We start from the raw sequence: 17166 nt of genomic DNA, 5'->3' as shown, positions 1-17166 counted from the left end.
TATATATATATATATACGGCGTACGCCCGGACACTATTGCCGATTATTTTGGAGCATGCGTCGTGCACGCCACGGGTGGGTAATAGTCACGGTTGGCAATACGCACCTATAAATATAAATCTCATCTGCACGAAATATGGTGTAGATTGGCGCGCGTGCGTGCGTGCGTATGCTGCGTGTATGAGGGGAACGCAGAGAGAAAGGAATTATACTGATCGCTGAGGAACTGATCCGAATGATATAGTATTATACATTATAGGTATACATACATGTGTATATGTATACTTATATATATATATATATATATATATTGTGATTCTATTATCGATTGAAATATCGTGCACACAATTGGGCCGCATGGGAGGCAGATGCGATTACAGTTATAAGCAACGCTTATATCGATTGATACGAACGGTGGAACAGTTTTCACTTGGAATGACCGTTTCCTGCAACAGATTGTATTGATTTGAAAATTCCTAGGAGCTAGAGACGCGTAACAATAGAGATGAGAGTTGCTACGTACGGTAATGCTACCGCGTTTACGTATATTACGTTAATTACCGGTGCTTAGTTCCGTATTACGTTTAAATTTGACGTGCGGTCCAATTTCTTCGACAATTGTTAACTGTCTAATCATTGCGAGTATTTCAATTAATTTCATTGTAATATGAGGGTAATTAAATACATTTACACATAATAGGTATAGTATGCAATTATGAGCTATTATATATATATATATATATATACATATATATATGTATATATATATATATATACACACACACAACACACACACATATATACATATACATATATATATATTGCTAGGCAATGAAAACATTCTATTTTGTTCATTTCGAGATTTATTGTTATTAGATAAATATTTGTTGCCGGAACTTTTATGAATCACTCTAAATCATTATAATATAATATAATCTTGACATATCCCTTGGTAGGACAATAAACGTCCCTGTATCCATTCGCTGCGATGTATAAGTATGATAATCATTATTACAAGAATCGTGATCGTCATTGTCATTCTTGTAGCAGATAAATTTTTGTAATATAATTATACTCGTATCATAGTTATCGTACAATACCGGAATCTCATTGGGAAACTGCATGGTCTGCATTTGCGTGGGCAGGTCTCTCTTCCTGGACTATATGTAGCTGTTAAAGGCAGTCGATAAAATTTCTTATCCAATCCCGAGGTGTCGTGCAATGCAATTTTTCGACAATCCGCAAGATATACGCAAGCGAGTATCGCGAAAGTATTTCATATATTTAGGAACATTTTAAGAGCACGGTGGATGACCAATCTCCGCTAACCGCGTGATCAGAAAAAAAGCAAAGATGGCGTGTTCGCAATAAGAAATTAGGTAAAATCGCGAGAATCACCTGAGTTGCGGCCGTGGTGTTAATTACTAGCCTCGACATGGACCGTAGATCGTTCTCTGCGTCCTCCTGCGCGCTGATTTTGGAGTTGGCTTGCAGGTACGGACCATACGTTTCAATTATGCTTCTGTGAAGAGCTATGCACGATATTTTTATAATAAGTTTCGGGAGGTTTTCACACAATCATCGTTTGCGTTATCAATCATTACCCCAACGCGGAAATTCCTTTGTAGGAGAACTATCATCTAACAATCATTATCAACAGCTTCTATACCCTGTAACGGTATATTATAGCCGTGTCGTAGAAATGTTGCAAATGTCCGTCAACTATACCTGTGTTGACTATCTCACTATACCCGTGATTTGATAGTTGGAACGCCACAGGTACTTGGTGCACCCGGATAACTTTGCTTTGCTGCAAACACACCCTGCGAATTAGAATTGGGTATGAGGTCTTCTGATGCTTCGATCTGATAAACAATACGTATTTTTGTCAGAAGTTTGCCATACGAATACGAAGAATTAATACTGACGTCATGCGGTGTAGATATACGCAAATTCAAGAAAATTCACTGATTGCGAAGGTGAAGCTTTCGGCACGCACGTGAATTCTATGGATTACGTGTGGTTTCGATTTATCAGAGAATGGAGTTAGAGACGATCTTTTCAACGCAACAGCGGATAGTAATTGGGTAACATAAATTCAGAGATTTGAGTCTATTATATTTATGCTTGTAAACCGTTTTGATACAAATTCACCAGATTAGGTATATCGGTTACGGCGATGTCATACGGCTGATTGTATAATAATCGATCCTTACAGTAATCATGACCTAGTGAAGTAAAACGCGTCGATCGATATCGAAGTGTGCGAGTTTTTATATCATAGTGAATTGCCAAAGGATAGAACAACGGTGAATAATATTCATGCATTCCCAATGTAATTTCTGAAACAAAAAAATCTTTTTTGATTACTAGGCGTCACGAACAACAACAAATTAAAAATGTCCGATATCATGCGATCCTATAACGTTACTTATCCGACATTACAGAAAGAACTATACGCGAATAATATATTATGTACATAATAGACAATAAATTAATGGCCAAATATAAATGGATCAGTATAAATTGAATGAAAATGACCAAGTTTTTCTGGTTAAAACTTCGTAACTGATCAAGTCGAAGATAATGTTGAATGTTTAGAAACTAGCCAATGTAACCTGTGTATAATTGTTAAAGTATAATGTACGGATAAATTATGTATAACAAAACACTTCAGCAATTGCAAATCGCAATTTTACAATAATATCGCCTTACAGCTCAAAGTAGTGAATATTTGCCATTGTCTAACCGAAGTTGGTGGTTTGTTTCTTTTGTTTTTTTTTTCTTTTGTACCGCGTCAGTGACGTTACTCGCAATACTTTAGGAGCAAAGTTTTCTGCGTTATTGTTATACAAAATATTTCGGCTTGAAATAAGGTCGAAAATCAAATTTACTGACATAAGACGATTCTGCTGGCGGTCGAGTAAGGTAAGTGTACCTGTTGCCGACTCTGTCCCAATTATTGACCTTCTTTGGTTGTATCTGTTTGATCCTTGGTTCTAATATTAGCAAAAAATAAATTCTTAGTGCCTAATCCCCTAGCAGTTGGTTTTAGCCATCGACAAATTCACAATTCGTGCCGTAAATTTATAATTTTGAAAAATAAAAGGGTCAATAATTGGGTCCAAACGTGTCAAAGACTGGTCCACTTGCCTTAATTGATATCTCTCAAACTGCCGTTGCGCGTGAAGAGTTGTGAGGGTCATTTACCCTAGATTCATCATAAAAGTAGGTACCGAATTAGTGCTTCGAACGAACGTTGTAAAGTTTTTTATTCCCTACTCAACGATAATGGTTCACTTCTTGACCACACAAGCGGGAGGAAAGTAGCATATGATTTTTCCCTCACACATACTTTTTCCCTCATCCGCCTGAGTATTACATTTTTTTTTTTTTTTTTGGTTCCGATCTTATTTTCAATTTTGAACTATTTCTTTCTGAATTATTGTGAACTTTCAATAATATTCGAACTGTCAGACTGATAAAATCATTACACCTACACATAAAAGGTCAAATTACACTGATTTCTTTATACAAAAATGCTTTTATTAATATTCTTGTTCTGTTATAATAATATTTCGCGAAGAAAAGAAAAATTTCAGTGTAATTTTGCAAGAAAGGCAGGGAGAATCTCTGATCGAGTTTGGATGAAATAAACTACCCCAAGGTATTGGACACGTGTGAGGATTTTTCAAAATGTTACTTATGACGAATGGAAGTCAGCCATGAATGTAAATAGTTAACACGTCGATGACTGTCATTACTTTGTACTGTGAATTCGTCGCATGATAACTCAATAAGATCACAACAGTATAAGACAGGTATAAGACAAGGCATTGAATTTTGAAGTATCGTACTCAACAATCGGCTGGGCACTTGTAATATCAGTTACCTACAGAAAATACTGGTTATTGCATCAAGACACCAACCCACAGAAATATGCGACGTGTAGATTGTATATCCATTTTGATTATTCAAAGGATTTTATTCAACTCAAGAATGACTCAACTTAGTTATCATACGTAAATCGGTGTCGGAGAAATGGATTATACTCAAATTTCTGCGTTAAAGTGGAAACCGTGATAAAGCATTATAGACATAAGGTTATAAGTTGAATGGGTTTTTCCAAACGCACAACCATAGCAGATTTCCCTAAACGCTATCGGAATCAGATGTGGATGGCATAAGTAAATTGTATGTAGTATATGTTTCAGTTTACTCTAAGGGCAAGGTATATAGTACCTGATCGATTATGACAATGACAGATATAATCATATTGACCGCAACATATATCTACCACAATAGTTAATGCGGAACATCAACGGCACGAGTAAAGCATATAATTACTCTGTACGGTTCAGCAGGTCAACAAAGCTAGGAAAACGAAGGCTAGTCGAGATTAAATGGAGTGGGGTTGACCGTGTCAACCTTCCGAGTTTACCCCTTTAAGGTTAAACGGTGTTCGCCAAGTATTTTTTTTTTTTTTTTTTGTATTTTTTTTACAAAAACCGTGATATGCGAATGATTTGAAAAGAATCGGATAAAGAAAATATCTTAGTTCCTACGTGATAGCGCGAAAATTTGTATGAATCACCTCACACCTGTATATTCCTTGTATTCCAAGACCTGCATCAGTACCTCGTATTACACAAACGTATGGGAATCGCCCACCCATCTCGGTAGTTTTATTTACAATTAGACGCGATTCGAGACTTTGCTTCGTATGTGCATAGAAATTTAAGTGAGATTACAAAAGCTACCTATCAACTTGGCTGTATAAGTGAAATGAAAGCAAATGATTATAGAAGTTGATCGACGGGGCATGAAAAGTCAGAATAATTCGTGTTGAACTGATACGACAGATTTTCCTTAGTGTCCTGGAAGTGGATTGAGGCGTGAAAACGGAGCGAGGACGTTTGCCGTCTTTTCATGCATTTGGCCCAATAATTGTTATTGTATACATTGTAATCTACGTACTTATCACAAGTATTGCTATACGATAAGGATGAAACTTGAAATAATATATCCGTAAATAAGGTATGTTTTGCGAATGAATCAGTTCTGCAAAGCTGAAACGTATCAGAATAACGCGATACTGTAAATATTTGGTGAAACGGATTTCAAGGACGCATTCGCCCATGCGGCCATCCAAGAACGATCAGTGCTATCATCAAGTAGACAGCTTATACAGAGCGGCTAGGAGGGGTCCGCCTCACCAATATCTACGTGTTTGGTACATACATATATGACATGTATATTATATACATATACCTGGTATACATATAATACATATGTATAGCATAATACAGGGTGTTTCGAGGTAAACGCCTGCGTGGTGCTATGCCGCTTCACTTAATATCGATAATACCTGCTCAATGACAATGCTGCTCAATGTTGATAGTACCCTGTCAGAGCAGATCGCTATAGGTATAAACAATCGGTGATAAAAGTTGGAAGAGTGTCAGTTTGTCTTGCACGATAGGTAGAATTACTGCAGACCTTTCCTGCCGATGCAACAAACCACTTTCGCACTGCTAGTTAAACGGAAACAAGAAACACTATAGGCGTTTTTCTTTTTGCGCTATCGTCCGCCCAGAATCACCCTGTATGTATTTATATTGTACAGTTACAACTATTACCGCTATGCAAGTATAATTATTGTTAATACGAGAAAAAAAAGGAAAAAAAAAAAATTGAATTATCTATTATACAGACAATACGAGGTTAAGAATTTTTACCAATATCGACAGATACCTAAGTAGCGAGTGTTTACCTAGGTATTAAATGAGAGACCCTCAAGTCAGAGTCCGGCGGGGTGAGCTATACAAATATTAATTTTCACTAATTATTGATCATAGAGTTGTAGCGAAATATGACTGCCACCAATGGATTTTAACTCGATTGTCACGGATGAATGTATTATAATGTAGGTATGTAGATACGTTAATTGTACCTCACACACGTACGTACAAGGAGTAATCCCAATAGGTCCTGGCGATGCACACTTACGTCTAAATGAATAGTAATTTTTTTGAACTTGAAAAAATCGATAATGCCTATATGAACGTCGAAGGATTGACGGATAAGGTCATTTATTGGTTACCGAATCCAAGTGCAACTAATGCAGCCGACTTTATTCGAAACCTACGTTATAACAGCTCCCTATTGCTCAAAGGTCACTTTTTTCAGTAACCGGCGAATACAGCTGTATACGTAATAGCTTATCGGAATTTCATGAGACTACAAGTCTTTTTCTCCGAGCTGATTCTGCCAAACTTGGTTATTCCATGAGGACAGAAATTAAAAATATATTTTTCCCCAGGCTAGAAGCACAAGAGAGTATTTTTCAAGACGCATAGAAAATTCAGATCAGCGACTTTTTAAACAAGCGAAACTCACGATCTTAGAAATACATCTTGAGACCGAATTTGCATCGTTCTTGAAACATTGCATTGAATTTTTTTTTATACTTAATTTTCTTCACACGCATTCGTTCCCGAGAGAAGAATTCTTCAACGGCCTGTTTTATAGATACTAATTCCAAGTTGTGTAAAAAATTTTGTTCGTAATGTTCATTAGATATGTTGTAGACGATAAATTACGTAATTGCAAAGAAATTCCAATTGTATGCGGAATAGTGGCATGTTACATACACCTGTAGGTATGTACGTACCTATAACAGAAGACGTGCCAGTTAGTTTGGCCTGATGAAAAACTTGGTTCAAGTTACGTGACTGGTAAAGTCGGAGGTGTACATAGTTTTCAAATTATAACAAGTTGTAGTTCGACCATTCTGCTTTGACTTATGTCGTTGGTTCGAAAAATTTGTATAACCGGACAAAATCTATGCCGAAGCTGAGCGGTTATCGAGCGACTTCCCACCCTCGGCTTTCTGGTTCCGAAGACTTGGGCTTGGTCATGGGCATACCAGTATAGGTATAGGGAACACGCGTGTATTTTACACAAGCGCACATTGTAGATTATGTTTGTGCAAATCTATACATATACTAAATTAGTAGTGCCTCTTTGAACAGTTTTGGCCCTACTGAATTAGCACTGTAAGAAGCTGCTCGTCCCGCGTACAGATCCGTTGGGTCCCCAGAGTGAAGGAACATGAGAAAATATTATCCAGAAAATGTTTCCAGGTTGTTTTATGTCTCGTTATAGTACGATGTCTAAAAGACGTGGCACGCCGTCTTTATATCATAAAATGTTTCTCAACCCTTAGCGGCCACACGGGGTAACTGGTTGGCCCAGGCTCGGAACAAGTGAAATTAGAGGTCTAAAACCTTTGGAATTGATACATGTAACGACATCTGCCGGTAGTGGACAAGTGCGATATAAATAATCAGAATTGTTGACTCTTCGACAAACTTGAAACAATCGGTTAGAAGTCTTAAAACACCCACATGTCTTGTACAACTAGGTTTTTCAACGTGGAGTAATCAGTTAACCCACGTGGCCGCTAAGGGTTAAACATCGTAAAACGGGACGTACGATCATCCGGAGACGACGTCTCGAATTTTTCACATGTTTTTTTGCTATCTGCAGGGTTGGCTCAGTTTGTCGTGAGGTACGTACGAATGAAATGATACGTATCTATAATATATGCAATTGACTGTTGATTTGTTTCTACCATATTATTAATTATAATGACTATTGTTGTTATTACTACGCAGCTATTGCTATACTAATACTACTAAGAATATGAAATACCAACTTATCTTCAAGACTTTTGACGCCTCACACTAAATCTTGCAATACTATACATACATATGGTCTGAGAAGTTGAGCTGAAAGAACGAATGTGAGTGAAAATAAGATAAATTGAATGCGCTGAGAGTGTAGGGCTAATACACCTGATACATTTATGAACTGAAATGTGGAAGAAGCTAAAAAGTATCGAGCGTGTTGGGTAAATACTTTTAAAGCATCCGAAGGATGCTGTCAAGTCTTCCATTATCTATATAACTCTATCATATTACCAAATTATATTATCAAAAGTAACTATGTATGATATACATATAATATGAATATAGTGAATTAAGCATAACATGGTTATGAGTATATTAAATAGATATGTATAATTGAAATTGTTTGAGGGATGCGAACAATTATATATTAAAACAAATCATTTCATGTAATTGATTACATCATTATACTAAATTTGTATTTAGTGAATTTGAAGACGTGCACTTTTGTTCAACGATTCGCAATCTTTGAACATGTGTGATTATACGCATGTACAATACAAGCCTTATTAAGTCTTCTAGATTGGAAATAATTGTCACTTGATTATCAATATTTCGTTCTCTAAAATAATTCACCTTTTTATCAAGTTAATCTTCCGTTCGTGTTCACATTCAATAATCGCTTCGTTATCGCGTCTGCCTCATATATTGCAACAATATGCCTCTGTAATAACTCATTCGCGTTTCTCTTCTCAATTACAAATGAGTCTCATCCACTGATATGTGACTACACGTCTCATCTTACTAGGCGTTTTCTTCGAAACTCGCTGCTCAGTGCCTATAGATCGGCAAACGAATTGAGTTACATTCACGGTCCATAGTACCTTTTCTAAAAGGATCTCAGATGAGAATATCTTTTCAGAAATAGCAATACAGATACCTGAAATGTAGCTTCGGCTGCTGACGAGTTTTACAGAAAACTACAATTCAGACATTTGTCCATACATATAGTTCACAAAATAAAATAGGTATGTGTAAGCGCACATAATTGCTCTATTCTACCGCACGTGCTTGAAACCCCGTGTTTTCCAACGTCTGAAACGGTATGGAAGTCACAGTATCCTGTCCGGGAGAATAAACAGGGAAAAAACTCGCCACGGGGTAACTCTGGCAACAGGTAAGAAAAACTCTGGCGACATAGGTAGAAAAAAACTCTCGTAGCAATAAAATAAATCTCAAAAGTACTGCCCCTAGCGAAGAACTCAATTGAGTACGATGTTTCCATGACGGGTAGTTTAAGAATCGAAGCAGCCCTTTTGATTGTCCTAGCCTCGCTTTCATCGGCGTCAGTGGAAAATGAAAGGAACACTCATTTTTGGGTCAATTTTTTGTTTTTTTTCGATCTGAGATCTTCGCCCCCTGGACCCCTTTGAATGATTTTTCCAACTTTCCTCTCTATCGAATCCTCCATGTTATACTATTCGTATCCGAGTAAGCCGCCTGGCGTAACCTAACAATAAGTAATTTGTAATTTCAAACATGCCTTTTTACTCGTTTTCAATGCATGTACGGTAGAAAATATCTTATGCACCACGGGAAGGAAGCATTTCTCCCGTAGATGCATAATATAATATTTGTATTAACGGGGAATGTGTGTACCTTTTCAAATAATATTTGTATATTTCATTTTTTTGCGGTCAAATCTGAAATCAGCTGTCGTTTTTAAATTAGCTTCATTCAATTATACCGCATTTCTAGAAATTATTCGGATCCGCAGTAACCGGCGACCACGATAGTTTGAATAGTGCGTTGCAACTTGCATTTCGAGAAAACATTCACCGGGTAAATGTGGCCGGAACACGTGTATTATAAATGGGGAAATCCACCCTCTTCGGAGCACGGGTTAGAGGTGAGATAAATATCTGGAAAAAATTAGGGAATTGTTTTTGAATTATTTGCAGTAGATTTGAGGGGCGGCCTGGGATAAATTCGTCAACACGCTAAGGAAGAACCACGCCAGTGCACACTATAGAAAATTGAGCGACTTACTCATATAACGCCAAGGTTTATTGACAAACATGTCGACTCCAAAGGTTCGAGTAAACGAATAAATGCCTTTCATATTTCTATTCAACTATATCATTTTGACTCTCGGGTCCCAGAGACGCGATCCAATTGGAAGTCGTTGGAATTTTAGGGAAAAAAGAAAAATAAATCCATTTTTTGTGCTCTCCAAACATTTTTCAATGTTTTTTTGTAATTTAAATATTCTGTTAAAACCTGAACAATTTAAAAGCCTGCAATCAGGTCGCATGTAAAAAGAGGTTAGAAGAAAACATGACAGACAATTAAGGCCGCGGGGTCTGCTGCTGCAGATTCCTGTGTGTGATTTTACAATGGATTTTGAAGTGTTAGGAATGAGAGTTAAAAACGAAGAACGAGCATTTCTTATTTGCCGGTGTATTTAATAACACCGACTGGCTTGCTTACGTACTTATCTAATCAACAGTTAAATTTATCGCTATTGCCATATTAAAATCATATTTTCACCGAATATGTTGTAGAATGAATTCGGCGGCTGAGAGCAACATCCTATCTTAGAATTTGGTACAATAAAACCTAATCTCAAAGTTTGGTTGATCAACAAAATCCCATCTCAGAATTTTGTTCAACAGCATTGTATGATTCGTATGTCCGAAGTGATCTCAAAGGACATACGACGTTTTTAAATGAAATTTTGAGATGGGGTTTTTTTACTCTCGACGGACGAATTATGCTAACTCCTCGTAGATATAGATTTTTTTTACAGATAATTAATCCGGCGATGGAGTGTGGTAGAAAATCTTATAAAATAATATTGGATTTTGAATGTAGAAACCAAATTTCATTTTCTTCATAACTTTCGGAGTGTACGATATTCAACCCCCGCCGAGTCACATATCACATGCGTCAGTATTCGTTGTAAGTCAGAACACTATGCGATTCCTTGAAGCTACATAGCAATGTCGGTAAGGATGTAACGAGTACACCTGGATTGACTAACAATCTAATAAAGACGTCCTGACTTAAAGACCTTGATACAACGTGTGCGGTTTACAAATAGCGCAATATGGCAGCAAAATATTTGTGCAGATTATTGTGGGGTTAAACGAGCCTTATAGTTACAAAATATGAAGTTCTCTATTGTTTATCTGTGAGAACGACTTGGAGAACGCGTCAAACAAAATGAAGGATTTCAAATTGATGATTCATTTGGTTCAAGCAGCATTGTTATTCTGCCACAAAAGTGAAGTAAACTGTCATTGTGACAAGTGTAATAATTTCGTTTTCTAATCATTAAAATGTTTGTGGTGCCCATCTTGTTTTTGGTTATATGAAGTGTAATGTACTATGCAAAATAATTATAATATGTTAGTATAAGCTTACGATGAAAAATAAATTCTGGGATTTCCAACTTGTGATGCTGGTATTTGAATAATTTACACCTCAAGAATATTTTGTAGTGGCCGAGAGCTTGATCCGAAGGGTCTATACTTCAGTATTGTTCGGGCTGAGGTTTTTTTAGGCTCTATAACTGTCCCAGTTGAGATACGAATGTGTCAAGATCACGGATAGGGCGATACCATTCACGCATATTTCATACCGTTAATATGCATTCTTTCATGGGTACGTTATGGTTACTAATTTATTATAAAAGAAAAACGATTGCGCGTGTTCTTAAGCCACTAAGAATCAGGATGAACAAGAAGTTAAAATTGGAAAACGAAAGAAAGTTGTTGTATTTTAGCTACTGTTGAACACGCGATGTTCCGGTTATTTTTTTCACATTCAAGTCTTAACGGACGTTGAAAAATCCTAGAATGAATTTATTCAGACCTTATATCATCGTGACTTGATGAGCGAAAACTATTGCGCACAGTCTAAAGTTGCTGCACGCACGTCAGGTAAACAGTCTCACGGTCAACGGCTCAAGTCGCCTAATCGCTAGCAACTCAAGCAACTACCCCAAGCACCTAATCGTAGGCAACCTTAACGACTTACTCTTCAGTTTCGCTCAGTTCTCACCTCGCTCTTGTAGAACCTGCTACTCATCGGAAAAGGCTGCAATTAATTATTCGATAGACGCGGAAAATGATTGGAAAATGTTCCAAGGCATGCTGAAAATATAATCAAAAATCGTAGGAATTTTATTGTATTCGCAAGACACGGGGCCTACGACGTTTTGGGTGTATTATACGATCATTTACGAATACAGTGTTGAATTCGAACAATCTTTATTATACAAGATGTAGTAATGTACATGCAGATAATTGTTTTTCGCTTCTGTTTGTAAGTTATACAGGTTTGCATTTATAAAATGTGACTAATTTTATTATTATTAAAAATTAGTACTAATCAGTAACTGTTACATGAGCGTACCATATAATACGTATAGATGTATAACAATGTTATAAGCAATGTATCCAATTCTGAAATAACTGCACTCAATCGAACTTAGAGAAAAAGATCACCTAACAGCTAAATGGCCCCTAGCATGTCAGAGTACATAACAATGAAAAATTGAAATTTCACTACACGTATTTGCACACTAAACTCTGCTTTTGTTCGATGATATGCATATACATGAAAGGAATATTGTAAAATTTGAAATTTCTATGTAAAAACTTTAAACATTTACGTAATATTTCAGCTTAATCAGTCAAGGCAACGGATGCAAAAATTTAAAAAATTTTGGCAAATTGCATACCTTGGAGACCGTTCATTCAGTCAACTTTGTGTGACAATAATGTAAGTTTGCTTTTAGAAGCACACCAAAATAGTAGAAGAGTGAACAGATCCAATAGCCAATCAAGTATAGCTACTGATACCTAAATACAATTATTATTACAGATTATTGGTGCTCCAATAGCCCTCGTTATTTTGCAGCTATAAAAAATTCCAAGCTCTCTCCACTCAGTTGCACAGATTCGTAATTCATATTTTGGACTTTCATTTGGCAGTAGTCGCACAAGTTACGTATTGGTAAGCATGGATTTTTAAATAAACGTGAGTTTTATTTCGGATACACATCACTAGACAAAGTAATAAAGGTATATGTCAACTTGACGTGGCACGACTCACGACGAGGAACGTATATTATTCACTGATTTCTTAATTGAAACTTTCCTCAAGCTTTCAGCAATTGGAATGAGATTAGGAATCTAGGCAAATGACTGGACGTACTCTCGTGATGAAATTTTAAAGAAAGCACATCGCTGTAGCTGAAAGCTTGTCGATAGTTGGTACAAAAGTATTTTTCTTCGCTTATATAAGACTACCAACGACAGATATTTTTATACATAGTATATAATGTATGTGCAGTAAAAATAATGAATATGATTCTCTGAAAATAATATTATGACATTGGAATTACAAATACCGCAATTTTTCTGTCGTCCATTTAGTATTAAATACTTGTGTTGTCTGGTTTCATGTTACTTCCTCTTACCAGATTCCCCTAGCCATACTAAAACTTTAGTCCTGACGGATCATTGCCTCTTACAAGTAGAAAGCAAAATACGTGGCTTGATTTAAATTTTCATATTCTGCAGTTGCAAGTGTGACCACGATCGCCTTTGATTGTTATAGTCTCTTTCAACAATTTACCTCTCAATTTCATATTCCACAGTAATAATATATAGAAGGTCATTTTGGTTGAGGAATTATATTCACTTAACCGACATATCATTTTATAAATAACGATTTCACCGTGATAAAAGAAAATAACATAAAATTTTAAATGAATACATTACGTTATGTGAAGGTTTGAGCCTAATTGCAGTGCTGTATTTATAAAATACAGCAAGTACTCAATTTTTTTTTATGACTGTGGATAGAATGTTTTTCATTGACAAACTCTTTTGGTACTATTTCATATTTATTACTCTTGAATTGCAACATCTTATTACGTAGACCTTAAAAACTAGAAAGTGAACAAATTTTTACATCTGACGGGGAAAGAAAGAAGGTAGCGGAAAACAACACGCTCGTCGAGATGATATCTCGAGATGACTGATGGCTTTATTATAAATACTTGACAATTCGGCTCAATTTCCGAAATGGATTTATCTGGGGCTGCAGGTTGATTAAGTGAAAAGAAAATTTCTTGCCGTCGTTGCGGATCAGAAAATATGCATGCGATTGATATAACTTGTATCGAAAATATTTGTCAATCGCAAACTAATTTTCCTATCAGATCATAGTGTGACGGTATTCTGAGAAGAATAATACCTATCAAGTAAAGATGTGATCACTTATTATTATTTGGAATTTGTACAACTGAGCTTTTCTTGAAGTACTTGAGCTACCAGCCGGCAACATGTAGTCAGTGTCAGAGTTGAAATTGAAAATGACATAGGAACGCTCGTAATTTTGTGATTTCAATTATTTATAAGCTCTAAAATAAAAGAGATGTAGAAAATTGAACTGTTCGTCAAGTATTTGTAAAGTTGGTAACTTGGTCGGATACAATATGATCAGGAGCGTGTGTGGCGGCCCGGTGTTGGATCAAAGGGGCGCGTTAAACTATTTGTTCATAACTTATGATTACTAGTGAGCCACGTAAGCCCCTCAAACAGGCCATCGCCGGTTGTTGCGCACGAAGGTTGGACATACCAGTTTCTATCACGTATCCTGGTCAGCCCAAGTTTTTCCTGGATCTCGTGTGGCTTCATTGCTAAAGGAAGTATTTCCGTTTTCATGATATACCATCAAATTATCAAGGTTCAATAATTGCATGAAAATCGCTCGTCACTTGGCCCCTACGCTTTCAAAATTTGTATCAAGGAATGACGGGTGCAAAATAACTCTACAAAAAATATCAACAACCGAAAATTTCGCTGTTGATAATGCTCTAAATAATTATAATAAGTACTTACCATCAGGAAGATCTTGTTTGTTGGCAAAAATTAGAATAATAGCATCGTGCATCTCTCGATCATTTATTATGCGATGTAGTTCTTGTCGTGCTTCGTCTATTCGATCCCTGTCTGCGCAATCGACCACAAATATAAGTCCTTGCGTTCCTGTATAGTAGTGGCGCCACAGTGGTCTTATTTTATCTTGCCCCCCTACATCCTGAACGTACCAAAAAAAAAATTAATGAACGGTTTGTTTAATGCGAGAAGTACTTATGCGTCAACAAGTATCTAATGACTGTACTTATAAAAATCATGTATATTTAATATTAGGTCACAGAAAAAATGTTTCAGAAACTTGTATCTAATCCCTAAATTGTTTGTTTTAGTCATATGCACTGTACAGCCACTAAAAGTACAACACTTTAAATTAGGTACTACACATAAAAAAGAGTCCAATGTGTGTAACTCATACTTGTGCTTACCCAAACGTTAAATTTAACATTTTTATACGTGACAGTTTCTACATTGAATCCTACGGTGGGTATCGTTGTCACAGATTGACCTAGTTTGAGTTTATAGAGTATAGCTGATGTATGAGGTAAGGATTGTATGAAAATGCTTAGAAACAGACAGATTAATACAATACTCAAGGAAGACAAGATCTTGTGAAAGGTGTTGCATGTATTTTTGGTTCTTTTTAGTTTGGCAACACTATCCCAAGAACTTTGTTTTGGAATATTTAACAATCATTGAAGTGAAAGGATACTGGTTTTCCCAGCAGCATCCAGCCCCAGCATTAGAATGCGCATCTCTTTGTTGCCGAAGATCTTCGACAGGAGCTTGCCCATCTTGGCGGCTCACTCGCTATATGTTCTGCACCTAAATATGAAAGATATTGAAAATTTGCGGAAAATTATGAAAGTAATAACAATACGAAGTTAAAATATTACGGTATTCCATAATTAGCTGTTATTAACAAGTCAAGCTGGATTGTAAAATTCAGAGTAGCCTTGGCTGTGCTTCAAAAACACTTGTTATTTCTTAAGTGATTTAAACTTTACAGTTGGTTACATGGAAATTTACCATGGAAAAAAATAAGAACCAATGTCGGAAATCTGTTAACTAAGCTAGGATATCAAAAGCAATTAATTTTGTACTACAAATAATCTTCTTCAACAAAATTTTTTAATTCTACTCAATCAAGAACACGTTATCAATGCTTGAAACATGTTTCTACTTGGAAACCTGACTACTGCTAGCAGGAAACATCTGAATTATCCCCTACATCGACCCTAATTGCATTAATTAAATAGGTAATTCTAATCGTTGGAATGACAGTGTTTTAAAAATGAGACACACTATACGACACTCTTAAACATTCTACTTGACTCATTGCGTCGTTGCCACGAATTTTTTATGGTGAATTCATGTATTTCAACCTAACATCAAGTAACGTACATCTGTTACAAACGGCATACCAGAAATTGAACAAATCAGGCATTCTCTACTGTCCATCGTTCTTCACAATTAGCCAATGAGATTGTATATAGCACTTATAATGGGACGTCGACAGACTAACAGACTTTGAAAGCATATAGAACTTACTGTGTAACGAAATCGGTCAACATTTACAATGATTATTGTTGAACTTGTGTCAAAATTGGGAAGCTCGTCGATTAACCGAACGATTGACATATCATCAGAATATTTAACTGCTTTGTAACAATGTTTGTGCAAAATCACATAAGCATAAAGTAATTTTTAGCAAACCAGCGAAATTGGTTACGGCTGATAAGGGCGAGGCAAGGCTAGGTGATGTCCCCCCTCTGCCCACCCCCGAAGTATGCTGACAGATCTTGAATCGTCAGAATATAAGTGGGGATAGCGGGAATGGGTGTCACTTCCTGGAAACTTGAAGTTAACACTTTTCTTATGGACGAGTTTGGAGTTGGAAGGAAAATGAAGAATTTAAATACATTCGATGATATGCCAAGGGCGGGTGTTGGGCGTGCGTCAAGCTTGATTACTAGATTTAATAACAGGCGTGTATTCTCGGTTTAGAAGGCTAATAAAAACGAAATAATATCAGAGTTCAGAGATAATAGAAAGGTTAGGTATCTTCGATAACGAATGTTTCATCGCGGCTGTGATATCTACTGTCTAACTTTCGGCACGTGAAATTCGAAGGAATTCATTCACGTGGCAATTGATGGACAGATCGTAAGCTGGACGTGAGCTCTGTGAGAGGAGAATCGGTAAATCGGTGGTAGAACTAAAAGGCGAGTGAAGTTTCAGACCGGAGTATGGCGACTCGGAGCTAAGAGTAACAACTCACATATTACACGATATCTTAACCACCGTGCGCTCGAGTGCTCGGAAAATTCGTGTCGCATACAAAAACGCGCCTATCAGCGATGATATAACCACTTACCAAGAAACATCTACACAATAGCCGAAATTTATCGTCAACAAACGGGCACATCGCAACACAACACCATTTTCTCTAACGTCCGGCTGGCGCTGGCGGTTGCCTGTCTCTTGTCAGGACTGTCTATTTGCTGTCCGAATTCCATGCC

General features: G+C 36.6%; 1 protein-coding gene across 4 annotated transcripts; it reads right to left on the bottom strand.

Annotated features, from left to right (window-relative positions):
* Positions 1-4147: 4147 nt before the first annotated feature.
* On the bottom strand, positions 4148-17166 carry LOC124185247 (ADP-ribosylation factor 6). Of its 4 annotated transcripts, XR_006871357.1 has the most exons (6): positions 17022-17166; positions 15357-15469; positions 15073-15176; positions 14609-14807; positions 13714-14406; positions 4148-4159 (listed from the first exon to the last, which is right to left on the bottom strand). XR_006871357.1 is itself a non-coding variant. In XM_046575816.1 (5 exons), exons 2-5 carry the CDS (start codon positions 15436-15438, stop codon positions 14264-14266), a joined length of 528 nt encoding a protein of 175 aa, XP_046431772.1. In that variant the 5' UTR covers positions 15439-15469; positions 17022-17166; the 3' UTR covers positions 11949-14263. The 4 variants fall into 4 exon arrangements, 3 of the variants coding, with proteins under 3 accessions (XP_046431772.1, XP_046431795.1, XP_046431786.1); XM_046575816.1 differs by lacking the exon at positions 4148-4159 and having other exon boundaries at positions 11949-14406; XM_046575839.1 differs by lacking the exons at positions 4148-4159; positions 17022-17166 and adding an exon at positions 16926-16947 and having other exon boundaries at positions 11949-14406.

This window comes from Neodiprion fabricii, chromosome 1, assembly GCF_021155785.1.
Source record: "Neodiprion fabricii isolate iyNeoFabr1 chromosome 1, iyNeoFabr1.1, whole genome shotgun sequence".
In the NCBI taxonomy this organism is placed as follows: Eukaryota; Metazoa; Arthropoda; class Insecta; order Hymenoptera; family Diprionidae; genus Neodiprion; species Neodiprion fabricii.
This window is presented reverse-complemented; position numbering and strand designations above follow the sequence as displayed.

Excerpts from the sequence above, each read along its gene's own strand:
- LOC124185247 (XM_046575816.1), bottom strand. The coding sequence starts at position 15,438 with ATGGGCAAGCTCCTGTCGAAGATCTTCGGCAACAAAGAGATGCGCATT. Across the intron at positions 15,177-15,356 it reads GGATGCTGCTGGGAAAACCA|CTATACTCTATAAACTCAAA; the intron begins GTATCCTTTCAC and ends CTCATACATCAG. Across the intron at positions 14,808-15,072 it reads ATGTTAAATTTAACGTTTGG|GATGTAGGGGGGCAAGATAA; the intron begins GTAAGCACAAGT and ends TGGTACGTTCAG.